The sequence below is a fragment of the Capricornis sumatraensis genome, chromosome 3 (assembly GCF_032405125.1).
Source record: "Capricornis sumatraensis isolate serow.1 chromosome 3, serow.2, whole genome shotgun sequence".
NCBI lineage: Eukaryota > Metazoa > Chordata > Mammalia > Artiodactyla > Bovidae > Capricornis > Capricornis sumatraensis.
In genome coordinates, this window is record NC_091071.1 from 39,122,576 (window position 1) to 39,149,298 (window position 26,723).

Here is a 26,723-nt window from a genome sequence, read left to right on the forward strand (position 1 = left end):
CCTCCTCAAGACTGGCTTGGATCCCTGGGCACTTAAAAAGCCACAGGTCCCTGGGTTACCAGGGGACTCAGTATCACAAAATCTGTGACTGAGGGTATATCTCTGAAGGTCACAGGCCAAGAAAGGACAGAGGGCCCTGGTAGGTGTGTCTGGAACCCAATAACTTTGCCCTGGGTCCCCCATGTCTTGGCAGAGGCCGGCCCACCCGCCCCCCCCAACTGAAGCCTAGGTTTCCCTCCTCCCTTTGCTAAATACCACTTCCTCTTTTTGTAATAAGAGGGCTTCCCAGGCTAGATCTATTGCCCCATCGACCAATGTGTCAGCACTTACCAGAGACGGTTTCCTGAGTGGAGTGAACAACACATGAAATGTGAGGCTGAGATCCCTCAGTTCAGTGACTTCCTGGGAACCCTATGTCTGGGACTAGCTCTGTGTCTGGAGTGTAGTGAGGGAGGGATCAGGCAGGGGTCAGGTTATGCAGGACTGAGGCCGAGGGAGGAGTTTGGAATTGATTATGTGCCAGGAAATCCTTGGAGTGCCCTGACTGAGGAGTCTACCATCTGTGGCTGTGCAGAGAATGGGGGCGGAGGCGGGGTGGTGGTGGGCGGGGTATGGTGTCAGTGAGGAGGCTGCTGGGGTCTCCACGTGAGCAACCTCCGGCTCTTCCATCCAGATGGGCCAACCTCTTCAAAGTTCCCCTTCTCAGCTGCTTAAGCCTGGAACTTGGCAATCATGCTTGACACCTTCCTCGTGTGAGTATTCCCTGTCACATCCCCTCCCGCGCGGCCTCAGCTACGTCCAGGCCCCACTGGAAGACACTCTCCCAGCTCCTGTCCTTTGCAGATCCTGTCACAATCTCAACTTGTTTCTGTGCAGTTATTTACCACTCATTTGTGGCAGCCAGTCTTCAGTGTACCTCAGTCATCAGGGGGCCGCCTGAGCCCCACTTCAGGCGTTACCGGAGAATCTGAGTTTTACATAGCTTGGAGCTCTGTGACGCTGACGGTCCGAATCCGCAACCAAATTCACCTCCAGGAGGGCAAGAGAATCGGAAGGAAGGCATAAGCCCAGTTTTGCTGGTGGGCCTTGGCTCCAGAGTTTTGGTGTAAGCAAGCCAAGCCTGAAATTCTCCTTTTTCACTCTTTTTGGCTATCTGGCCTGACTTGGGTGGAAGAGACTGACTTCCAGCGGTCTGGACCAGAGGCCGGGGACAAAGACCCCGAAGATGTTAACTGCTTCTGCCCCGGAGCTGCCTTTTCACGGTGTTCGCGGTGGGTGCGAATATCTGCACCGGGTTTCTGGGACGCACATACGGAGGCCCGGTTGGCGGGCTAGTGCGCGGGCGGCCCCGCGCGCAAGGCCGTCGCCCTTGACAACGTGACACAAGGTCGTGGGGGTCCCGCCCCCAGGCCCGACTGTCCCCGCGCTGGCCGGCCGCGCCCGAGCCACAGAGGGCCCCGCCCACTCGCCGGCGCGGGCGGCGGACGGGCAGCCGGGCGCGCGCCGTGACGTCACCGCGCCGCGCCCGGAGAAAGCCCCGCCTCTCCCCCGCCCCGGCGCGCGTGGCTGCCCGGGACGCCGGAGGAACGACATGGCTCGCGAGCTGCGGACGCTGCTGCTGTGGGGCCGCCGCCTGCAGGCGCCGGCGCTGGCGGCTGCCTGCGGAGGTGAGGGCGACCGGACAAGGGCGGGTGGGAGGTGAGCGGGGGCGGGGACTCGCGGAGCCTCCGGGTCCCCACAGCTTCTATTCTGTGTGGGACGCGCGGTGGCGGCTCTCCCTCACGCGGCGCTGGAGGTTCTCTGAGGATTATGCTCCCAGCACGCTGCGAACGCTGAGCGCTCGGTGCGTCCTGGGGGCAGCTAACTCGGTCCGAGCTGCGGGTTTCTCCGGAGGTGACGGGGTTGAGCCCGGGCCCGCGTGACTGCCTGCAGTAGAGGCTGCTCCCCAGCGACCTGGTCAGGCCGGGTTGAGGCGGAGGGGCCGCCGGCAGTTTCGGGGAGTTGAAACCAAAGGGCGCGTGTGCGCTGGCAGCGGGCTTCACCCGGGGGATTACCTCGGCCCCTTGGCTGCGCTCGGTTCCTCCCCTCCCCCAAGTGGAATGGCTCCTTGTCCCATCGACACACCTGAGGGCCCGCTCGGCCCGGCGCGCGGCGGCGAACCAGAAAACCGGCCCCGGGCCCTCGCGCAGCCCCGGACTCTGGGTTGTTGACCTCCGTAACCCAGGGCTTGAAATTGGGAGGTGCTCAAATCAATGTTGGAAAAAAACCCATGACCGCAGTCCCTTCTCTCACTCCCCACTCGAAAGTCACGGCGGGTGAACGTCTTGGCGTACCTTCCTGGTTCTGCACACTCAGTTACACACATATAAATACACACATCTAACGATTTTTACGTAAAATGGCCTAAACCGTTTATGCTTTGTGCTACAGATTTTTTTTTTTAAGCTCCAGGATGGCTTACGTATGTTTTCTGTTTGTATGTATCAGTTTACGACTTTACAAGGCCGCGTAGTATTCTGTGTTACGGACGACATATCATCGTTTACTTAACATTGTGCTGTTGGCGGACGTTATAAGGATGATTTCTGAGGGTTTGGTTTGATTGGCGGGTTTTGGGTTGTTTTGGTGTTTTTTTGTTTTTTGTTTGTTTGTTTGTTTTTGCTCTGGTCATTACAGTGCTGTTTAGAATGGGCGAGTTACCATGCATGGCATTTATTTAGAATTTTAGAATTGATGGTTCACAGCGTGTGCATATTTAAAATGTTACCTGATATTGCCAAATTACTGTCCAAAAAGGCTTAAGCAATTTATATTCCCATTAGCTGGGAACAAAACCACCTATAGCAAGGCATCTTCTCCAACACTGGGTATTAGCCCTTTTCCAAACTTGTATTATATATTGTTTAACATATTTGCATGGGTAACAGAGTGTTTTCATCTGTTTTACAGCTTTTTCTGTTACCTAAGTTTAAAATGTTGCAGTCTCTTTTTTTTAAACAATCATACATTAACAGATAAGACAGCTGTAGTTTTTATGACCGTTACTTATATCCAACATCTTCCTTCCTTTGGAATTTATTTCCTGTTTTACCAGAGTATACCCTTGTGTTAGTTATGCAGAAAAAGACAATGGGTTGTATATTTTTTTAAGCCCGACCATGTCTAAAGTTATTTTTATTTTGCCCTCATACTTATAGTTTGGATGGGTATTGCATTCCAGGTCAAAATAATTTCCTTCAAAGACTGATAGTTGTCTGTTGTCTTCTAGCATCTTCATTAAAGGGGAGCAGTCTTGTCAGTTTGATTCTTACATTTTCTGGTAGCTGACTTGTCTCTCCACCCTGCTCCCCTTGGGAGAGAAAGAAAGGAATTTTCTTTTCTTTTTACTCCTCATGTTCTAAGATGTTCTGATCATGTGTGTTTATAATTCATTCTTTGTACCATTCTTTTTTAAAAATTTATTATTTATTTACTTAGGTTGCGCTGAGTCCTTATTGCTGTGGGCAGGCTTTCTGGAGTTGCGGTGAGCAAGGACTTCTCACTGTGGTGGCTTCTCTTGTGGAGGTTTTAAGTGTGCAGGTTCAGGAGTTGTGGTGCAGGGGTTTAGTTGCTCCGTGGCATGTGGGATCTTCCTGGACAGGAATCGAACCCGTGTCCCCTGCATTGGCAGGTGGATTCTTAACCACTGGACCACCAGGAAGTCCTGTATCATTCTTACTCTTTTGGTTCGCATTGCAAAAACAAGACTGTGAGGCAGCCACAGTAAGAACGGTTGGTGCTTAAGTTGACTTTTCTATTCTCTACCATCTGGAGCCTTGGCTGGCATTGGCATTTTTCTTCACAAGAGTTCAGGCAGACTTCTGGAGTTCCAGGCTGTTTTCAGGATGTAGGGAGTCACTTGCCAGTCAGATTTCCCTCTCTCAGTAAAGCAGCTGTGTGTGTGGCTAATTTAACATGATGATAAAGGTGTTGATGGTTAACTGCTTAAACTCTGAATGGCAGTACCGTCTGTATAAGGTGCTGGGACTTAGAGCCAGCACCAGAGAAGCCTGTGGACAGAGGAGGGATCTGTGGCCCACTGTCCAGAGGCGCCAGGTGGTCTTTATCCAAGGGGGACTTGGTTAGGATGAGGGGCCTGAGTGGTCTGCAGTCTGCAAAAGAGCAGACCAACCCAAATGTAATAGATGAGCAAAGACCTAGTTAGTTTCTGGCGGAGGAATTGATCAGAACTAAGAAGGAAGATCCCCAAGCTTCTTGCTCCTCCTGGGCATACAGCTTCAGGCTGCAGGAGGTGGGAAGTTGGGGTGGTGAGTAAAACACTGAAGGAAAAATGAACAGTTCTCACACCCCACTGTCAAAATACCAGGTTGTAACAGGACAGAGGAGGGACTGTTTCAGAGACCAATGGTGCTCCTCTAAAACCAGGATACCAGCTCAGGATCAGTGAAAATGTGTCCACTTCACTCTCAAGTGAGATGCTCAAGTTCAAAGCCAGAGGGTTTTCCTCTCCTGCATTCTTGGTACCTTCAGTGCAGCAGCTAGATTTTTTTTCTTTCTTTTTGAAAAATTTAATTATTTATTTTGACTGCACTGGGTCTTCATTGTGGCATGTGGACTTAATTGCAGCATGTGACATTCCCCAACCTGGGGAAGTCCCCAACTCCCTACGTTGGAGTGTGAAGTCTTAGCCGCTGGACCTCCTGGGAAGTCCCCTAGAATTTTTCTCAAACACCCTCTAATCAATCAGTCCTGATACAGAACAGTAGCGTTTTGCTAGGAAGCTGCTGTTCGTTTAGTCCACACCGAGATTTACCTGTAGTTCTGTAGCATTTAGTAAAAGTAGATTTCCGGATGTTTCTGCTATTGCTGGTTATATCTGCTAAAGCCACTAGAAATTAAAGGTGATGAAAGTTGTAGCTTGGAGAGCCAGTGTCTACTTGGGCTCATTATTTCCACTTGATTTTTGTTGCTCAGAGATCAGGTAAATTGAATTTAGGAGTACCTGAGTCGTGGGTGTAACTAATTTTGAAAGAATGGCTGTTATTTAACAGCTGTACAATCAAGAAGCGTGATTAGGATATTAGGAATTAATTTGAGATAGTCAAAATGAATACCATATTTGAAAGGAACAAGCTGCGGTAAAGAAGGTGGCGCAGTGGTAAAGAAGTCACCTTCCAATGTAGGAGAAGCAGACCTGGGTTCGATCCCTGGGTCAAGAAGATCCCCTGGAGTAGAAAATGGCAACCCACTCCAGTATTCTTGTCATGGAGAATCCCATGGACAAGAGGAACCTGGCGAGCAGGCTACAGTCCATGGGGTCAAAAAGAGTTGTGCGTGCCTACATGCACGCGTGCACACACATACAGCAATACTGTTGAGGACAAAATAGTTGGTGCGGGTCTTCCTAAAGAGCCGGGGTAGGGAGGTAGCGGACGTGTGCTGGGAAGGTGGAGTGAGCAAAGCATGTCCTATGGTTCTTCTGAAGTTTGCACACACCGACATCCCAGCATTTGCAGGGAGTGGAGTCCTGGGGGGATTTTCCATGAAACTTACTTGTAGAGTAGTAAAACATTTCATTTCAACGTTTGTGATGAGAAGTCTTTCTAAAAGACTTAATCACAGATGCAGCCTAACAGAATCTTTGATATTTTCAAGGTCGTTGTGAATGTTAATTTAGGGTCCTCTGTTGTAACACACAGACCCCTGCAGGACCGCTGGGCTGTGACATCTCCTCTGTCTAAAACGTCCCACACTGAAACTGCGTCCTGAGTGTTTCTGTTACTCATTTGAACTTGCCAGGCCTCTGGAGCTGTGTTCCCTGCTACTCTCCATTTTCAGGTGAGGGTTGGAAAGCTAGATCAAAAATTTGTTAGCAATTTTTTTTTTAAAGGAGAGGAGAATTCTAGGCAGGAACAGGATATTCTTGTTTAACTGAAGCTCAGCATGTGGATTTTATGTGTTGTATTTTGGCTGTTCAGAAATGCCCTTCCCTTTATGTTTCTTTATATTCAGGAGTCGATGTTTCTTGATAGTGTCAGTATTGCTTAGTAGTGAATGATTAGAACAGGTCATGAAACAGTAAGAAGTAGTGAAAATGTTCAGGAGTGCTAGAGATAAGAACTAGAAAATTTTAAAGGAAAGAAATCTTTATTTGATATATACATAGAAAGTGAAGAGATTTCTGTCTAGAATATTGATACACTTTAAACAGGACTTACCTCAAGTGGTTACGGAACTTAAGAAACAAAATTCAGTTGTGAATAGCTAACCTGAGTTATCTGGTGAAATTTGAGAGATAATGGAACCATCCAAACCAACTTACTGAAAAGCAGAGAATTTCATGGTTACAAACATAGAGCTTAAAACTGTGGTAAAATAGTTGGCAGTGTTATGGGAAAAAAGCCTGTATTTTCTCTTTTTGGGAGAGGGTTAATTCTTCTTTTCATTGATCTGGAAGTACCTTTAGTTTGCAGAAGTTTAAACTTTATGAGTAAATTTATTAATTTTTCTTTTTATAGAATCTGAAGCTTTAACTTAGAAATGTTATGTTGATATTAGATGAGTGGATTTCAAACATTTTTGTCACGTTTTCCCAGTAAGAAATGCATTCATATCATGACCTACTGTACAAGTATCATACTGTACAAATACATATACATCCTTAGCTGAAAGAGTTTTGTAAATACTTAATCGTATTATGCTATGTGTTCTTTTTAAAAATTTTTTATTAGAGTTTTATTTATTTATTTATTGGCTGCGGTGGGTCTCCATTGCTCTGTGGGCTTCTTTCTAGCTGCAGCGGGCGGGGCTGCTGTCTAGCTGGGGTGCACAGATTGCTCACTGCGGTGGCTTCTCTTGTTGCGGAGCGCAGGCTCTAGGGCAAGCGGGCTTCGGTAGTTGTGGCTCACGGGCTTCCTTGCTCTGAGGCAGGGGGATCTTCCCATATCAGGGATCGAACCTGTGTCCCATTCATTGGCAGGCAGATTCTTTACCACTGAGCCACCAGGGAAGCCCTATGCATTCTTTTACTTTCAGTTTCATTAAACAAACAAAAATTCTGACCTAGCTCACTGAATTGGCTTCATAACCAACAGTCTTGACCTGCATTCTGACAAACACTGTGTCCTGTGGCTGTACCTTCCGAGGAAATGACCGCGTATTTATCCAAGGGCTGTGACCTCAGACCGTCACGGCCACTGCAGTGTGTGCTGGCAGTGTGGCAGCAACAGTTCTGAACATACCCGCACAGTGCCTGCAGTGGGCCTGGGGCTGCCCGAGTGCTCTGGGCACCCAGGAGACGAGATGGGCGGGAGTCTTGGCCTCTGCAGTGCTGCCGTGGAGTGCGGTCAGCACGGACGAGAGCGTGCTGTGGGGATGCCATGCGACAAGCCCCATGAAGAGACCGGAGTGGGAAGGGGATCCCAGTAGAAGGGGCGGTTGTAGGGGGGCCTTACGAGCAGGGTGGCATTTAAGCAAAGCCTGGGAGGAGGTGATGGTGTCTTGGGAAGGACATTCCAAGCAGAGGGAGTAGTCGAGGCCAGGGCCCTGAGACAGGACTGGGCTGGCGAACCAGGGGGCAGGGCACTCTTAGCGAGGGGGTTAGCGTCTCGCTGTTTTCCTCAACTGTACGGGGGAGATGCAGGCAGTTGGTAAGGGGAGGTATGGAGTTAGAGTTCAAGCTAACGTCATAGCAGTTTCCTGAGAAAACTGCTTTCTGTTTTTATTAGTGAGAAGGTAGTGATGTTTTCTGTAACAGCCTGGAACAATGAAAAATCTTCCATCTGGACTCTCAGCTCACTGCCCAGTGGTTCGGAAAAAAGTCTCTGTGGCAAAGGGGTGTCCACACCCCGCTTCCCTCAGAAAAGAAGAGGGGCTGCCCCAGGCAGGACCCTGTGCACTCAGCCCGTCCCACTTTGTGCTTGCTGGGTCTTGATGCCCAGAACCCTGGGGCCATCATGTGGCGCTCTCTCCTTCACTTCAGTCCGTTCCATTCAGTCACTCAGTCGTGTCTGACTCTTTGCGACCCCATGGACTGCAGCACGCCAGGCCTCCCTGTCCATCAGCAACTTCCGGAGTTTCCTCAAACTCATGTCCATTGAGTCGGTGACACCATCCAACCGTCTCATCCTCTGTCATCCCCTTCTCTCCCGCCTTCAGTCTTTCCCAGCATCAGGGTTCTTTTCCAATGAGTCAGCTCCTCACATCAGGTGACCAAAATATTGAAGTTTCAGCTTCAGCATCAGTCCTTCCAATGAATATTCAGGTCTGATTTTCTTTACGATTGACTGGTTGGATTTCCTTGCAGTTCAAGGGACTCAAGAGTCTTCTCCAACACCACAGTTCAAAAGCATCAATTCTTAGGCGCTCAGCTTTCTTCACAGTCCAACTCTCACATCCGTGCGTGACTACTGGAAAAACCATAGCTTTGACTAGACAGGCCTTTGTTGGCTAAGTAATGTCTCTGCTTTTTAATATGCTGTCTAGGTTGGTCATAACTTTTCTTCCAAGGAGCAAGCGTCTTTTAATTTCATGGCTGCAGTCACCATCTGCAGTGATTTTGGAGCCCCCAGAAATAAAGTCTCTCGCTGTTTCTATTGCTTCCCCATCTATTTGCCAGGAAGTGATGGGACCGGATGCCATTATCTTAATCTTAGTTTTCTAAATGTTGAGTTTTAAGCCAACTTTTTCACTCTCCTCTTTCACTTTCATCAAGAGACTCTTTAGTTCTTCTTCACTTTCTGCCATAAGGGTGGTGTCATCTGCATATCTGAGGTTATTGATATTTCTCCCAGAAATCTTGATTCCAGCTTGTGCTTCTTCCAGCCCAGCGTTTCTCTTGATTACTCTGCATATAAGTTAAATAAGCAGGGTGACAATATACAGTGTTGATATAGTCCTTTCCCAGATTGGAACCAGTCTGTTGTTCCATGTCCAGTTCTAACTGTTGCTTCCTGACCTGCATACAGATTTCTCAGGACACAGGTCAGGTGGTCTGGTATTCCTGTCTCTTTCAGAATTGTCCACAGTTTGTTGTGATATAGTCAAAGGCTTTGGCATAGTCAATGAAGCAGAAGTAGATGTTTTTCTGGAATTCTTTTGCTTTTTCGATGATCCAACAGATGTTGGCAATTTGATCTCTGGTTCCTCTGCCTTTTCTGAATCCAGCTTGAACATCTGGAAGTTCAAGGTTCACATATTGTTGAAGCCTGGCTTGGAGAATTTTGAGCATTACTTTGCTAGCGTGTGAGATGAGTGCAATTGTGCAATAGTTTGAGCATTCTTTGGCATTGCCTTTCTTTGAGATTGGGATGAAAACTGACCTTTTCCAGTCCTGTGGCCACTGCTGAGTTTTCCAATTTGCTGGCATATTGAGTGCAGCACTTTCACAGCATCATCTTTCAGGATTTGAATTAGCTCAACTGGAATTTCATCACCTCCACTAGTTTTCTAGGTAGTGATGCTTCCTAAGGCCCACTTGACTTCACATTCCAGGATGTCTGGCTCTAGGTGAGTGATAACACCATCGTGCTTATCTGGGTCATGAAGATCTTTTTTGTACAGTTCTTCTATACACCTTCTTGCCACCTCTCCTTAATATCTTCTGCTTCTGTTAAGTCCATACCCTTTCTGTCCTTTATTGTGCCCATCTTTGCATGAAATGTTCCCTTGGTATCTCTAATTTTCTTGAAGAGAATCTCTAGTCTTTCCCATTCTACTGTTTTCCTCTATTTCTTTGCATTGATCACTGAGGAAGGCTTTCTTATCTCTCTTTGGAACTCTGCATTCAAATGGGTATATCTTTCCTTTGCTCCTTTGCCTTTCACTTCTCTTCTTGTCACAGCTATTTGTAAGGCCTCCTCAGACAGCCATTTTGCCTTTTTTGCATTTCTTTGTCTTCACGTAACCCTCTCCTGATGGACCTTTAGGTGGTTTGCCAGCTTCATTCCTTTTTTTAAGTCACTGGCAGCACTGCCAACAGTTTTTTGCCCTTCGCCAGTGCTAGCACAGCAGTACTTTATAAACGTTTGTCAGTCTGACAGTGAAAATGTTACTGGTTTTACTTATTTTTTTAAAACTTGTTTAGTTTTGGCTGGGCTGCGTCTTCATTGCTGCGTTCAGGCTTTTCTGGGCTGCGGCGCGTGGGTTACTCCTGAGTTGTGTGCAGGCCTCTCACTGCGTTGGCCTCTCTTGCGGATCATGGGCTCTAAGGTGCGCGGGCTTCCATAGTTGCAGCGTGCCAGCTTAGTTGCCCTGTGGCGTGTCCCTCCCAGGATCAAACCCGCGTCCCTTGCATTGGCAGGTGGATTCTTAACCACTGGACCACCAGGGAAGTCTTCTATCTTGTTTGAAAAGGCAGTTTTTTAGTTACGAGTGTGGTAATGCATCCTTTTCTATGATTCAGAGCTATTGATGTTTCTCTTTCGTGAGTCGCCGTTCTTCTCTTGTACTTGGCCTCCTTGTGGATCTGTTAGTGCTCTTGTTTATTAAGGAAACCAGCCCTCTGCCATGTGTTTCAGACTTTTTTGTCTCCAGTATGTTTGCCCACTGACTTAAATTTTTTTAAAGTGTGGTTATTGCTAATTGATTTTGTTTATTCATTAAAATTTTGTATTTTTTTCTGTTGATATGATTGACATATAATCATATAATTGTTATGTTAGTTTTAGTTGTACAACATATTGATTTGATATTTGTATGTACAAAATAATCATCATAATTAGTTCACATCCATCACCTCACACAGTCAAAATTTTTTTTACCCCCTTTTAAGGTCTACTCTGTTGACCTTAATTTTCATGTTGTCCATAAATGTGTGGGCTATGTGTCTTTTTCTTGGGCTGTGTGTCTTATTTAGACAAATTTCCTTACTCTCAGGTCATTAAGGAAAACTCTCAAATGGTCAGCATCATTAGTCATTTGGCAGAGAAAGGCAAGTCCCTGCGCAAGGAGGTGGCGCATCACACTCACCGTGGTGGCTGTGATAAAAAGCACAGCAGAAACAAGCACTGACAACGATGTGCGGAAATTGAAAACTTTGCCCACTGCTGGCAGGAATATAAAATGTGCAGCACTTTGGAAAACCAACCATCTTTCTGTCCCTCAAATGATTAAACATGGGCTACCCTTTGACTGGCAAGTCCACTCCTGGGTTTACACCCAGGAGAATTTAAAAATTGAAACTTGTACACCAGTATTAATGGCAACATTGTTTATAATAGCCAAAAAGCAGAAATGGCGCAATTGCTCATCAGCTGATGAGGTAAACATCATGTAGCCTATCCGTATAATTGATACTATTCAGCCATAAAAATGAGGGACGTGTGCTGTGCCCTCCAGCATGGTTGAACCTGGAAGATAATCACGTTCAGTGACAGAAGCCACAGACAAAAGACCATGTATGGTATGATTCCATTTATGTGAACTGTCCGCAGTAGGCAGATCCATAGAGGTGGAAGGTGGTTGCCAGGAGCTGGGGGCATGGAGAACGGGAAGTGACTGCCGATAGGTGTGGAGTTTCTCTCTGGGGTGATAGTTATGGTGATGATGGTTTTGTAAGTATACTGAAAGTCATTGAATTGTGCACTTTAAGTGGGTGAGTATCTCAATAGGGCTTCCCTGGTGCCTCAGAGGTTAAAGCATCTGCCTGGAATGTAGGAGACCCGGGTTTGATCCCTGGGTCAGGAAGATCCCCTGGAGGATCCCATGGAGGGAGGAGCCTGGTAGGCTACAGTCCATGGGGTCGCAGTTATTTTGCTTGCACGCATGCTCAGTTGCGTCTGACTCTTTGTGACTGAATGGACTATATCCTGCCAGGCTCCTCTGTCAGTGAAAGTTTCCAGGCAAGAATACTGGAGGGGTTGCCATTTCCTTCTCCAGAGGATCTTCCCAACCCAGGGACTGGCCCGTCTTCTGCATTGGCAGGCAGATTCTTTACCGCTGAGCCTCCCGGGAAGCCCAAAGCTATTTTAAATATTTCTTCTAATTACTTCTAGTACTTTTAGCTTTTATTTTCCCTTTTATAGTTCATCTAGAATTTATTCTGATATAATAAGTGAGGGGAGAAATTAATACGGTAGCTTGAATGTGTTTTAACATTTTATATTTCCTCATGTTTTTCAAAAATGTCTTGGCTGTATGTGCACTTTTATTTTTCCATATGAATTTTAGGATTTGCTTAAATAGTGAAAAAAATCCTATTTGATTTTTCAGTGGGATCATGTTTTTAAAAATAGACTAATTTAGAGAATTGGCACCTTTAAATACTTACTTTTACTATTTAAGGGCATTTCCCCAAACTTTTTATATCCCTTTATAAATGTGTTTTATGTCTCTAGTAACTTCTTTTTAATGTTTTTTGTGATTGAGTACTTTTTATAAAGAATGTTGTAAATAAGTTATTTTGTAAATAGGTTATTGATACACATAGCACAATTCAAAAGATACAGAGGAGTGTGCAGTGAAAAGCATATCTCTTCAGCTGCTACCCTCAGCCACCAATTCCCCTCCTGAGAGCAGCCCCCTCAGCCCATTTCTTGGGTGTCCTCACAGAGACACGCTTGGCGTATGAGAAGAAACATACACACATACGTGTATTTAATCACCATGGTAACAAATGTAGCCCACTGTTCTGGACCAGGTGTTTTCTTAGTATTTCGACCCACGTTGCCTCATTGTTCTGTGTTTCAGAGTATCCATTATATATATATTATAATGTATTTGCTAATCCTTTACTGATAACACTCTGCCTGGTCATTGGCCCCTGACTCCTGGGGGGACCCCTACCCCAGAGTCTCATCTAGTATGTCGTTTAGGGGCCTTCTCATGACCCCGACATTGACACTTGGTGGGAGGGGGCTACCCCTTTTATGACAGCTGTATTTTTTTAGTTTGCTATTTTGAGTAATTAAATATTTGATTAGAAAGATACTGCTTGAGAAGTCTTGCTCTCAGTTTTGTCCCCCTTTCCTTCATTTCCCTCTTCATAGGTCATCACAATCGTTCGTTGTTTGTGTATCCTTCGTCTACCTGCCAGTGTCAGATGCATAGAGTAGGCTTCCCAGGTGGCACTAGTGGTAAAGAAGCCCCTGCCAGTTCAGGGGACATAAGAGATGCAGTTGGACCCCTGGGTCAGGCAGATTGCTTGGGAGGGCATGGCAACCCACTGCTGTGTTCTTGCCTGTGGACAGAGGAGCCTGGTGGGCCACAGTCCATAGGGTTGCAAAGAGTCAGGCACGACTAAAATGACTTAGCGCACACAGCACACGTGCAGATACACGTTTTTCTTCTGTCAGGATATGCACTTCTCCATGTTCTGCTATTCACTTCATAGATACTGGAGAGCATTCTGTATCAGTACACAGTTTGCTCAGTCTTTTTTTTAATAGCCACATTATAGTAGTGGGCCTGTGTCGGAAGGCACCATCACGTATGAGCCCTCCGTTGATGGACATTTAGGTGGTTCCCAGGAATTTGCTGTAGTATATGGCCTTTCATCTCTCTTTGTATTCAGGTTCAGCTGTATCCACAGAATAAAGTCCCCAAATGGACTCTCCAGATTAGAGGTTTGTACTCTTGACTTGATGTGAGAGTTGGACTGTGAAGAAAGCTGAGCGCCGAAGAATTGATGCGTTTGAACTGTGGTGTTGGAGAAGACTCTTGAGAGAGTCCCTTGGACTGCAAGGAGATCCAACCAGTCCATTCTGAAGGAGATCAGCCCTGGGATTTCTTTGGAAGGAATGGTGCTGAAGGTGAAACTCCAGTACTTTGGCCACCTCATGCGAAGAGTTGACTCATTGGAAAAGACTGATGCTGGGAGGGATTGGGGGCAGGAGGAAAAGGGGATAACAGAGGATGAGATGGCTGGATGGCATCACTGACTCGATGGACGCAAATGTGAGTGAACTCCAGGAGTTGGTGATGGACAAAGAGGCCTGGCGTGCTGCAATTCATGGGGTCGCAAAGAGTCAGATATGACTGAGCAACTGAACTGAACAGAACTGAACTCTTGGCCGACGTGGCCAGATCACCTTCCACTGGCCTCAGACCGTTTCCTACACCCTGAGTGCTGTCTCCACAGGGTCACCAGAAGTACGGTCTGAAAAAGTAATAGCTCTGCGGACTTACTGTCATCTGAGCTGGTGAAGCTTAACCGTGGTTTGAAGTAGAGCAAAATGCCAAAGCGGGGGCCTTCACTCAGGAAGTATTGATTAGGTTGTTCAAGGCCTGCCAGATTGCCTTTCCTGCAGCTCCTCCACTTCCCACCTGCAGGCCGGGCTACACTGAAGGCTTATCCTGCCCTCCCAGCCTTCAGGGAGAGCTGGCCCCGGCCCCATTACATCCCACAGGCCCCATTACATCCCACAGGCCGAGCCGCGGGGGGCTGCTCTGCTTAGGCTGGTTTCCAGAGGCTCGTGTGCATCTGTTTGCAAGTCCAAAGTGACCCAGCGGGGTGGAAGCTGGTGGTTAGCTCCCCACCCCAAAGTCTGTCGGCTTCCCTCCCTCATTCCTTACCCTCTCCCTCCCTCTCCTCTTTCCTTCCTGCCAACCTCCCTTCCACCTCCCTCCTGTCCTTCCTTCTTTTGGTGAAAGGCATGCCATCTAAAAAGGAAGGCATGTTTCTAAAAGCAGCATAAAGGAATCCCCGTTGCCCACCTCAGGAACAGATGCCACCTTCCCTCTAGGGCACTGTGCGCCCTCCCGATATGTCCCTTTCTCTCTCCCCCCAGAGGTGACCGCTGACTTGAACATTCTGGATCTTACTCCCTTGCTTTTCTTCTTACTTCTGCATGTGTGTATATGGATAGATACACATACGTACATACACAGTTTGTTGAAATCATCCTGTGTATATTCTGCTGTGACTTTCTTGGGTCAGCGTTGTTTTCGTAGCTTTATCCGGGGTAATGTGCATCGCCTGCTTCCTCGGTTGTTACTGTACCTTCACTTCTTTAGGTGTGATTCCTGCCGGAAGCGTGTGTACTGTTGGACCGTTTGGTGTGCTTCAGGTGTTGGCTGTAAGATGCGCCCATGGCACGTTCTGTAAGATTCCCTCACGCGAACGTGCTGCCTCTGGTTCCTCCATCCTTGGCACAGGCATGGGGCTGCTGCTCACCCAGGGCTTCTGGGTGTGTCCTTGTGCAGGCATCCTGCCCGCGGGCGCACGGGTGCATTTCCATAGGGTGCGTGACTCATGTGGAGTTGCTGCATTTAGGGTGTGTGTTTTTAATCCGCACTTGACTTTTTCAGAGTGGATCTGGGTTTACATTCCATCAGCTCTGTGAGACTCCCCACTGTGCTATATCCTCACCAGAGCTTGGCATTTCCAGATGTTTTAAATGTTTGTCAGTTTGATGGTTATGAAATGATATTTCAGTTGTGATTTTTAACTGCCTTTTAATGGATTGCTAATAAAGTTTTTTCTGTGGCTTATTAGCCATATTTCCTTTTCTGTGAAATGCTGTTTTTATTTCATGTTTTTTTTTGCTTCTGTCTTTTTCTTCTTGATTGTAAAGAATCTACCTGCAGTGCGAAAGACCCAGGTTCAATCCCTGGGTTAGGAAGGTCCCCTGGAGAAGAGAAGGGCTACCCACTCCAGTATTCTTGCCTGGAGAATCCCCATGGACAGAGGAGCCTGGCAGGCTGTCCAGTCCACGGGGTCGCAGAGAGTCAGACATGACTAAGCAACTAACACTTTCACATATGTATTTCTTATGGGTGCTAACCTTTTATCAATAATACCCTTTGTCAATTGTTGCACATGTGTTCTCCTAGTTTGTAGCTCACCACTTCACTCTCGGCCCGATGTTTGTTTTTCAGAGGGAGATGGAGTTTTTGTTTGTTTTGATGAACAGAAGTTCTTAATTTTAACTTTGTTAAATACCAGTCTTTTCCTTTATGAATTATCTCAGTGTTCTGTGAATGAAGGTACATGGGTCAAACTAGACTTACTATTTTTGTAAATAAAGTTATATCAGAGCATGGATATGCCATTCTTTCATGTGTTACCTGTGACCACTCTCCTGCTGCAGCAGCAGAGTTGAGCAACAGGGCTCACAACTCCTAAAATATTTACTGTCTGGCCCTTTAAAGATATCTGCTTTTTCTATGAGAGTTGTTCCCTAATTTCTACCAAATGGAAATGGATGAGCAAGTCTGTCAGCACCTTTTTCCCATCAGCACCTTCTTTTTTTAATATTTATTTTTATTTCTTTTATTTGGCTGTGCCAGTGCTTAGTTGTAGCACATGGGAGCTTTGCTCTTCCTTGTGGCATGCGGGGCCTTTAGTTGCAGCATGTAGGATATAGTTCCCTGACCCAGGCCCCTGCACTGGGAGTGCAGAGTCTTAGCTACTGGACCACCAGGGAAATCCCAGAAGCCTCTTATTTGCAGCTTTTATATTTCTCTCTTTTGGTAAACTTGCTCATGGATTTCATTTTCCAGATTAGCAAAGAGTTGCAAACTAGCTATCACAGGCTAATTCTGGTTATAAAACAGTTATGTTTGGTTCAAACCTTTTAAAAAAGTAAATGCAAGCGTTTAAAGTCAGATTTGACATGAATATTTGAGTTTCTGATTTCTTTTGAAAAATTAAAAGTTCAGAGAGTCGGCCTGCGTGCTACAGTGGTGACCCTCTCTGAGGGCGGAGGTTGGCTGCCTCTGCAGACGCCGTCCTTACAGCTGTGCTCCCAGTCGCTCCTTTATTCCGAGCCCGTTACTACCGTTTCTTTTGCCGCATTATTTTTTTGTGTAGTAGAGTTAATTTTATTGATTGACTGTTTACAGGCCTACTTCACTTTATAGTGCTTTGCTTCATTGCATTTCACAGATAATTGCATTTTTTACAAATTGAAGATTTGTGGCAACCCTGCGTTGAACTAGTCTGTTAGCACTGCTGTTTTGATAGCATCTGCTCACTTCATGTCTGTGTCTCCCAGTATTTCAAACCTTTTCATTATTTTTATATTTGTTACAGTGATCTGTGATTTTTGATGTTTTTGCTCTTGTGATCGTTTTGGGGTACCACAAACCACAACCTGTAAAAAGTGTGGTAAAATGCTATCAAATAGCATCACATACTACAGAGAAACCTTTGTGAAAGGGAGAGATTGAGAAATTGCCACAGGCACTCCAGCTTTCAGCACCACCACCCTCATCAGTCAGCACCCACCGACATCAGAGCAAGACCTCCACCAGCAGAGAGATTGGGACTTGCTGGAGTCTCAGATGATGGATAGCATTTTTTTCTTCTTTTTGCTTTTTTTTGATGGGTAACGTTTTTTAGCAATAAAGCATTTTTCAATTAAGGTCCATACCCTGTGTTTTTAGACGTAATGCTGTTGCACACTTAATAGACCATAGTATAGTGTGAACATAGCTTTTATATGCACTAGGAGACCCCCAAATATGAGTGACTTTATCTCGGTAGTTGCTTTATTGTTGTGGTCTAGAACTGAACCTGCAGTATCAAACCAGCCTTGCATCTTTGAGGTAAACCTACTTGGTCATGATGTAGTATCATTTTTATATTTTAATGGGTTTTCCTTGCTTATATTTTATTAAGGACCTCCATGTCTGTGTCCATGAGGGATATTGGTGTATTATTATTATGGTGTGTGTGTCTATATGATGTCTTTGTCAGGCTTTGATATCCTCAAAAATTGAAGAGAATCAATTTCTTGTTCTATTTTCTGAAACTTTGTGTAAGATTGGTGTTATTTCTTCCTCGTAACTGATAGAATTCAGTAGAAATTCAGGGCTTCTGTAGAATTTGTGACAATACCCTTTATGGTATTTATGATGGGTATTCTCTTCTTTCTTCATCAGTCTAGCTAGGAGCTTATCCTCTGTTGATCTTTGTCAAGAATCAACTTTGGCTTTGTTCATTTTCTCTATTACTTGTCCATTTTCTATTTTATTGATTTCTGCTCTTTGTCATTTCCTCCTTTCTCCTGTGTTTGGGTTTAATTTTGTACTTCTTCTTTGTTGTTGTACTTTAAGGTGATCTCTCAGGCCGTTGGTTTTAAGCCTCTTTTCTAACATAAGCGTTTAAAACTATAAGTTTCCTTTCATTATCATTAACTATTAAATGTTACCTAATTTCCCTTGTAATTTCTTCTTTGACCCATGGATCATTTAGAATGTGTTAATTTTCAGATAATTGAGGTTTCCTAGATATTTTATTTTATATATGCTGCTGCTACTAAGTCGCTTCAGTCGCGTCCAACTCTGTGCGACCCCATAGACGGCAGTGCACCAGGCTCCCCCGTCCCTGGGATTCTCCAGGCAAGAACACTGGAGTGGGTTGCCATTTCTTTCTCCAATGCGTGAAGTGAAAAGTGAAAGTGAAGTCGCTCAGTTGTGTCTGACTCTTCGCGACGCCATGGACTGCAGCCCACCAGGCTCCTCCACCCATGGGATTTTCCAGGCAGGAGTGCTGGAGTGGGGTGCCATCGCCTTCTCTGATATATATATACACACACACACTTTTATTTATTCATTTTTGGCTGTGCTGGGTCTTTGTTGTCGCTCAGGCTTTCCTCTGGTTGCAGGGAGCAAGGGCTCTTCTAGTTGTGGTGCGTGGGCTGCTCGTGTTTCGGAGTGTGGGCTCTGGGTTGCGCAGGCTTCAGCAGCTGCAGCACGTGGGTGCAGTCGTGGCTGTTCTCCGGCTCTGGAGCACAGGCTCAGCAGATGTGGGGCACAGCCTTAGCTGCTCCGTGGCAGTGTGGGATCCTCCCAGATCAGGGGTTGAACCCATGTCTCCTGCATTGGCAGGCAGATTCTTTACCCCTGAGCCAGCAGGGAAGCCCAGTATTTTATTATTATTGATTCTAAATTAATTCTGTTGTATTTAGAGAGCTTACTCTGTATGATTTCGTTCCTTCTAAAATTTATTGAGACTCTGGCCCACTTTATGGTCCATCTCAGTGAATATACCATGTGTACAGGAAAAGAATGTTTTCAATAACTGTACTTTGCAGTTGCTAGGTATATAGTACTGGATGAATACCCATCAGGCAAGTGTTTCCTACTGTAACTCGGATGATCTGTGTCTTGATTTGTTTTTTTGCTCTAGTTCTGCCATGTATTGAGCCAGATGTCAAAATCTCCGGCTATGATTGTGCAATTGTGCTTTTTCTTTTGATTCTTTCAGTTTTGATTTCATTTATTTCGAAGGTGTTATTAGGCAAATATGTTCATGATTAAGTTTTCCTGATGAACTACATCTCTTTAAAATTTATTTAGTTGGAAGATAATTACTTTACAATATTGTGATGGTTTTTGCCATACATCAACACGAATCAGCCATGGGTGTACATGTGTCCCCCCATCCTGAACACCCCTCCCCGCTCCCTCCTCACCCCATCCTGCTGGGTTGTCCCAGAGCACCGGCTTTGGGTGCCCTGCTTCATGCATCGAGCATGCTCTGGGCATCTATTTTACGTGGTAATATACATGTTTCAGTGCTGTTCTTTCAAATCATCCCATCCTCGCCTTCTCCCACAGAGTCCAAAAGTCTGCTTTTTACATCTGTGTCTCTTTTGCTGCACTGCATGTAGGATCATCATTACCATCTTTCTAAATTTCATGTATATTTGTTAAAATACAGTATTTGTGTTTCTCTTTCTGACTTCACTCTGTATAATAGGCTCCAGTTTCACCCACCTCATTAAAATGGACTCAGATGTGTTCCTTTTTATAGATGAGTAATATTCCAGTGTGTATATGTATCACAACTTCCTTATCCATTCATCTGCTGATGGACATCTAGGCTGCTTCCATGTCCTAGCTGTTGTAAATAGTGCTGCAGTGAACATGGGAGTATGTGTCTCTTTCAGTTCTGTTTTCCTCAGTGTGAAATCCTCACTGCCCAGCAGTGGAATTGCTGGGTCGTATGGCAGTTCTGTTCGCAGTTTTTTTAAGGAATCTCTACACTGTTCTCTGTAGTGACTGTACTAGTTTGCATTCCCACCAGTAGTATAAGAGGGTTCCCATTTCTTCACACCCTCTCCAGCATTTATTGTTTGTAGACTTTTTGATGGCAGCCATTCTGACCTGTGTGATACCTCATTGTGGTTTTGATTTGCATTTCTCTAATAATGAGTGATGTTGAGCATCTTTTCATGTGTTTATTAGCCATCTGTATCTCTTCTTTGGAGATATATCTATTCTTTTGCCCACTTTTTGACTGGGTTTTGTTTTTCTGGTATTGAGCTGCGTGTATCAGTATCAGTTCAGTCGCTCAGTCATGTCCGACTCATGCAACCCCCTTTGCAGCACGCCAGACTTCCCTGTCCATCACCAACTCCTGGAGCTTATGTCAAACTCATGTCCATCGAGTCGGTGCTGCCATCCCACCGTCTCATCCTCTGTCGTCCCTTTCTTTTCCTGCCTTCAATCTTTCCCAGCATCAGGGTCTTTTCCAATGAGTCAGGTCTTCGCATCAGGTGGCCAAAGTATTGGAGTTTCAGTTTCAGCATCAGTCCTTCCAATGAGTATTCAGGGGTGATCTCCTTTAGGATGGACTGGTTGAATCTCCTTGCTGTCCAAGGGACACTTAAGAGTCTTCTCCACACAGCTGCTTGTGTATTTGGGGAATTAATTCTTTGTCAGTTGTTTCGTTTGCTATTGTTTTCTCCCATTCTGAAGGCTGTCTTTTCACCTTGCTTATAGTTTCCTTCATTGTGCAAAAGCTTTTAAGTTTAATTAGATCCCAATTGGTAATTTTTGTTTTTATTTCCATTGCTGGTGGATGGGTCATAGAGGAGCTTGCTGTGAACTGCAACTTTTATTATTCTGATACAGTCTTCTTTTTCCCTGGTAATACTTTTTATTTTGCAGTCTACTTTGTCTGATCTAATGTGGCCACGCCCACCTTTTTTATCCGTATTTTTACCTGAATTTTTTTTTTTTTTCATTTATTTCCTTTCCAAAAGGAAAATCCCACCATACAGCATGTGGGATCCCAACCAAGGATGACACCCACACACTCTGCAGTGGAAGCCTGTAGTCTTAACCCCTGGACCACCAGGGAAATCCCTGTTTTATATTTTAAGTGATTGTTTTGTGGTGGTGGTTTAATCACTAAGTCTTACCCAACTCTGTGATCCAGTGGACGGTAGCTCACCAGGCTCCTCTGTCCATGAGATTTCCCAGGCAAGAATCCTGGAGTGGGGTGCCATTTCCTTCTCCAGGGCATCTTCCCAACCCAGGAATCGAACCCGTGTCTCCTGTGTTGTAGCTGGTTATTTTGTGGACAGTGTATAATTGGGTCTTGCTCTATCAATTCTGACAGTCTTTGCCCTGTAATTGGAGTGTTTAGTCCATTGACTTAAAATGTATTTATTGATAACATTCAGGCTTATCTCTATTGCTGTTATTTGTCCCTCTCTTCTACCTTTCCTGTAGTCTTTTGGATCAAGTAAATATTTTTTAGAATTCCATCTTGGTTTACTAATGCTTTTTTAGCTATACCTCTTTGTATCATTTTTTTTTGGTTGCTCTGGAGAGTGTAATGTTCACCCATAACTTCTCATAGTCTATTTAGAATTAGTATTGTAATACACCATAGTGAAAGTGAAAGTGAAGTCGCTCAGTGGTGTCTGACTATTTGCGACCCCGTAGACTGCAGCCTACCAGGCTCCTCCGTCCATGGAATTTTCCAGGCAAGAGTACTGGAGTGGGGTGCCGTTGCCTTCTCTTGTAATACACCATATAGACTGTAAAAACCTTGCAACTATATGGGTGCTATGTTACATTTGTTACATGCAGTACATATGTTATAAACCCCACAAGACAGTGTTTTAATTTTTGGTTTAAACTTCGGTAAAACAGTGTTTTAATTTTTGTATATATTACATACTTTCAATTTATTTTAATTTTGGCTTTAAACATTGGTAAAACAATGTTTTAATTTTTGCATGTATTTTAAAGAAACTAGAGAAAACTTCTTTAGTGTTTACCTAGGCTACTATTTCTGATGTTCTGCATTCTCTTTGAAGATCCAGGTTTCCATCCCATAGCATTTACATTCAGCCTGAAGAACTGTAGCATTTCTTTTAGTTCAGGTCTGCTATTTATGAGAAGATACTGTACCATTGTCTTTCAGCCTCCATCATTTCTGTTGAAAAGTTAGCTGTCATTCAAATTATTGTTTCCCCAAATAATGTCTTGTTTTTTTCTAGTTGCTGCCAAGATTTTCTCTATTTATTTTGTTTTCAACAGTCTGATTACAATGTGCCTAAGTGTTTTTCTTTGATACTATCTTGCTAGTGGTTCACTGAATTTTTGATTCTGTAAATTTGTCTTTGACCAAGTTTGGGGAAATTTTCCAGCTATTATTTCATCAGATATTTTTCCTGCCCTATTCTCTTTCTCCTCTCCTTCTGGGATTCCAAATGTTAAACTCCTTTCTGTTGTCCCACATATGTCTGAGACCCTGTTCATTTATTTGTAATCTATTTCACCTTGAATAATTTCTGTAAATTTATTTTCAAATTCATAGACTTTCCTTTGTTGTTTCCATTTGGTTGTTTAGCCTCCTAGTTAATTTTTAATTTTCAGATATGATATTTTCTATATGCAGGATTTCCGCTTGGTTTTTCTTTTATAGTTTATGTCTCTGAAATTTCTCATCTTTTATTTTGAGCTTATTTTAGCTTATGACATGTAGTATCATTATGATGGCTGTTTTAAAACCCGCGTCCACCAGTCTCCATTGACTGACACTTCCCTTGAGCAGGGGTTCCATTTCCTGTCTCTCTGTTTGCTGAGTGACTTTTCATTGCATCCTGGACATCGTGAATGTCGCCTTGTGGAGTTTCTGGATTCTGTTGTGTTCCTCTGAAGGGTAGTTATTGTTTTAAAGGTGGATATTAATCTGGTTGGCCCCAGCTGCTAACATTTTCTCTTAGGCAGTGTTTGACCCATTTTTCCTTAACTGGACTGCTTGCGGTTTGGACCAGAGGTCAGCCAGAGACTTGGAATTATTATTCCCCAAATTGGAGGCTCCCTCTTTCTGGGCTCTCCCCCCTTCACTGTCCATATTCTGTGGTTTTCCAAATCTCTCCTCTGGCTCTTTCGGCCAGAAAAGTACACATCGTGTGTGTTCTCTCTTAGAGTGTCTGCCACCCTTTGTTGAACCTGCGCCTATTCTGTGCTCTTAACTTTGACTCTCCAGAATCTCCCTGCTTTGTTGACTCTCCGGGGCCTTCTGTAGTCTTCTTGTTCCTAAGTTCGTGGTTGATAGGATACATGTCAGCCATACAGGAAGTGGCACTCCACGCAGTAAAGACAAAAGTGAAATTGTCTTAGCCACATCACACTTGAGAAAGTGGGAGATTTGGGGATATGTAATTCCAGAAAAACAATCAGTCCATTTCTCACAGCTTAAAATAGTGTGCGTGTATCTAAAGTATGTAACTTAGAGGCCATTATGAAGCAAAACCATAGTGAAACTATGGCTGATGTATAAGAAAGATAGATTTTTTTTTTTTAAAGAAAACAAAGCAAAAGAATATACCCGGTGTGTTTTGACTCACGTGCCTTGCTTCATGAACCCCTACTGGCAGGTGCATTTTCAGTTGCTGCTTACTAGTCGGAATGGCCTTGCAGGATCACTACCGCCATCTGTTGGCTGATTGAATGTGCTTCTGCTTGACTGTAGTCATGTTTTTGTTGATAAAAAGTTTCAAGACTTAAAAAAAAAATTCTTCTGCATCTGGATGCTTTGGCCTATAGAGAAATATGGATGTTCTTGCCTTCAGAGAGTTTGACACTAAGCGATATAAGCTTGTTCCTGCCCTAATTTGGTGAGATGTTATATATTACGAAAAAGTTGATAGAAGAACTTATACAAACTGGCTTGTAACAAGTTTTAAATTAGTGGCATGGAAAATAAGTGCTCTGATTTATAGTAGAGAGAGATTACTGTGTACTGGGAGGGAGGCCTGATGAAAGTGGGGGGCCTCACACTGGGTCCTGAAGCAGTTTAGGTGGAAAGAAATGGCAGGTAGAGGAGGCAATGTGAGCACTGGCGGATGTGTGTCAGAGTCACACCGTCTGTGCTTCCCATTTGGTGATCCCAAACCACCAAACAGATTCAGATGTTGTAGCCTGACACTGAGGTTTGTGCTTTTTCCCTTAGGGTGTAGGGGGGAGCGTGAGGACAGAGTGTGTTTGTATCTGGTTGAGGCAGGCTTATTGCACTGTTGGTTTATTCTTAAAATCATTGTAGAAAGTTCGGTTCAGTCAGTTCTGTCGCTCAGTCATGTCTGACTCTTTGTGACCCCATGGACTGCAGCTCCCTGTCCGTCTCCAACTCTCGGAGTTTACTCAGACTCGTGCCCATCGAGTTGATGATGCCATCCAACCATCTCATCCTCTGTCGTCCCCTTCTCCTCCTGCCCTCAATCTTTCCCAGCATCGGGGCCTTTTCCAGTGAGTCAGTTCTTCACATCATGTGGCCATAGTATTGGAGTTTCAGCTTCAGCATCCGTCCTTCCAATGAATATTCAGGACTGATCTCCTTTAGGATGGACTGGCTGGATCTCCTAGCACTTCAAGGGACTCTCAAGAGTCTTCTCCAACACCACAGCTCAAAAGCATCAATTCTTCGGCGCTCAGCTTTCTTCACAGTCCAGCCCTCACACCCATGCGTGACCACTGGAGAAGCCTGAAGAAAGTTCAGTTAACCTGAAATCAGACCTGCTCTTGACAGCACTATAATCTTGGGATCTAAGGGAAAGTCTTAGAATCCTGGTTGAATATATGGGTTGCTTTTTTTTCTTTTTTCTCTTTTCTCAACTCTGAGGATTTATATTATTCCAGTCATAAACAACATATTAAATACTCAAAAATATTCTGAATATTAGGTGGAAAACAAAAGGAATAGGAAAAATAAGACATGGGAAATGGAATCTTGAAATAAGGAAGTCCTTTCCTTTTTTCTTTTTTTTAATACTTTACAATACTGTATTGGTTTTGCCATACATCAACATGAATCCACCACGGGTGTACCTGTGTTCCCAATCCTGAACCCCCCTCCCTCCTCCCTCCCCTATCATCTCTCTAGGTCATCCCAGTGCACCAGCCCCAAGCATCCTGTATCCAACCTAGACTGGCGATTTGTTTCTTACATGATATTATACATGTTTCAATGCCATTCTCCCAAATCATCCCACCCTCTCCCTCTCCCACAGAGTCCAAAAGACTGTTCTATACATCTGTGTTTCTTTTGCTGTCTCACATACAGGGATATCGTTACCATCCTTCTAAATTCCATAAATATGCGTTAGTATCCTGTATTGGTGTTTTTCTTTCTGACTTACTTCAGTCTGTATAATGGGCTTCAGTTTCATCCACCTCATTAGAACTGATTCAAATGTATTCTTTTTAATGGCTGAGTAATACTCCATTGTGTATATGTACCACAGCTTTCTTATCCATTCATCTGCTGATGGACATCTAGGCTGCTTCCATGTCCTGGCTATTATAAACAGTTCTGCGATGAACATTGGGGTACACGTGTCTCTTTCAATTCTGGCTTCTTCAGTGTGTATGCCCAGCAGTGGGGTTGCTGGGCAAGGAAGTCCTTTTCAAACAAAAAGACTAATTCCCTTAATATATAAAAAGTTTTTACAAATCAATAAGGAACAATGTAGTAGAAAATGATCAGAGCATATCAACAGTCCATTAATGAAAAAGGAAATAGAATATATTTTAAAATATGAGTAGATGTTCAGTCTTACTCATAAGAGAAATGTAATAGGAGAGAAATAGAAAAACTACATTAAAATTTTTACCTGACTAATAAGCAAAGATCCAAAAGTTTCATAACAACGCCATCTTGGCAGTAGCATTTTGAAATATTTTGTACTTTACAGAGATGTTATAGAAATAGTACTCAGTCTTCCCCTAGTTTCCCCTAATACTAGTATCTTTGATGGCCGTGGTATAATTATTGGAAACTGAAATAATATGACACAGTGCTACTCAGCCATACACCAGTCTCACTGGGCTTTCGCTGTTTTCCCATCCATGTCCTTTGCTGGCCCAGGACCCTCCATACTGTGTACTTGTGTCTCTTCAGCCTGTGTTGTTCCTTCAGGATCGCGACACTTTGGAAGAGTCCCGGCCCATTACTTTAGAGGGTTTCCTTCTATCGGTGTTTGGTGGTTTCTTGATTGGCTTGAGGTGTGGTTTTGGTGAGAACACAACAGACAACAGCCTGTGCCCTCTCACGCCACCAGGAGTTGCTGTGTGAACACGTCTCATTCCTGATGGTGACGACGACTGTGGCCACTCGGTTAAAGCTGATCTGCCACTTGCTGCACCGTGAAGTGCCATTTCTGTCTTCGACGCCGGGGTGGGCGGGCATGCTGCAATCCTGCAGGTTTCTGCTTGGTGGCCACCCCTCGGCCATCTGGACTGTCACCTGTCGGGCGGCGGTGGCCTGCTCCCATGATTCCTCTTACTTCTGCTGCTGTCAGGAAGAGGGCCTCTCCTCCGCTTACTGACTGTTTCTGTGAGTGTGGACTCCCGTCTCTTCTGTTCGCCTGCTGCCAGTCCACCGTCACTGCTGTGTTGCCCAGGTTGTCCTGCGTTTCAGCACTGGGAGCCTGTGCCCTCCTGGCGTGTCCCGTCACCGCCTCTGGCGCCCCAGGCATTCCAGGCTCATCCAGTGTGTTCTCCAGTGGCCTCGGTTTCTTCTGTGGGCGAAAGGCATT

General features: G+C 44.7%; 1 protein-coding gene across 1 annotated transcript in view; it reads left to right on the forward strand.

Moving 5' to 3' along the window:
* The first annotated feature begins 1,577 nt into the window (after window positions 1–1,577).
* The window catches only part of TRAP1 (TNF receptor associated protein 1), a 49,904-nt gene continuing 24,758 nt past the window's right edge, over window positions 1,578–26,723 (forward strand). Inside the window, exon 1 of the mRNA XM_068966992.1 lies at window positions 1,578–1,667. Within this exon, the coding sequence (XP_068823093.1) occupies window positions 1,592–1,667 (76 nt within the window). The 5' untranslated portion in view covers window positions 1,578–1,591. The remainder of the gene's footprint in view (window positions 1,668–26,723) is intronic.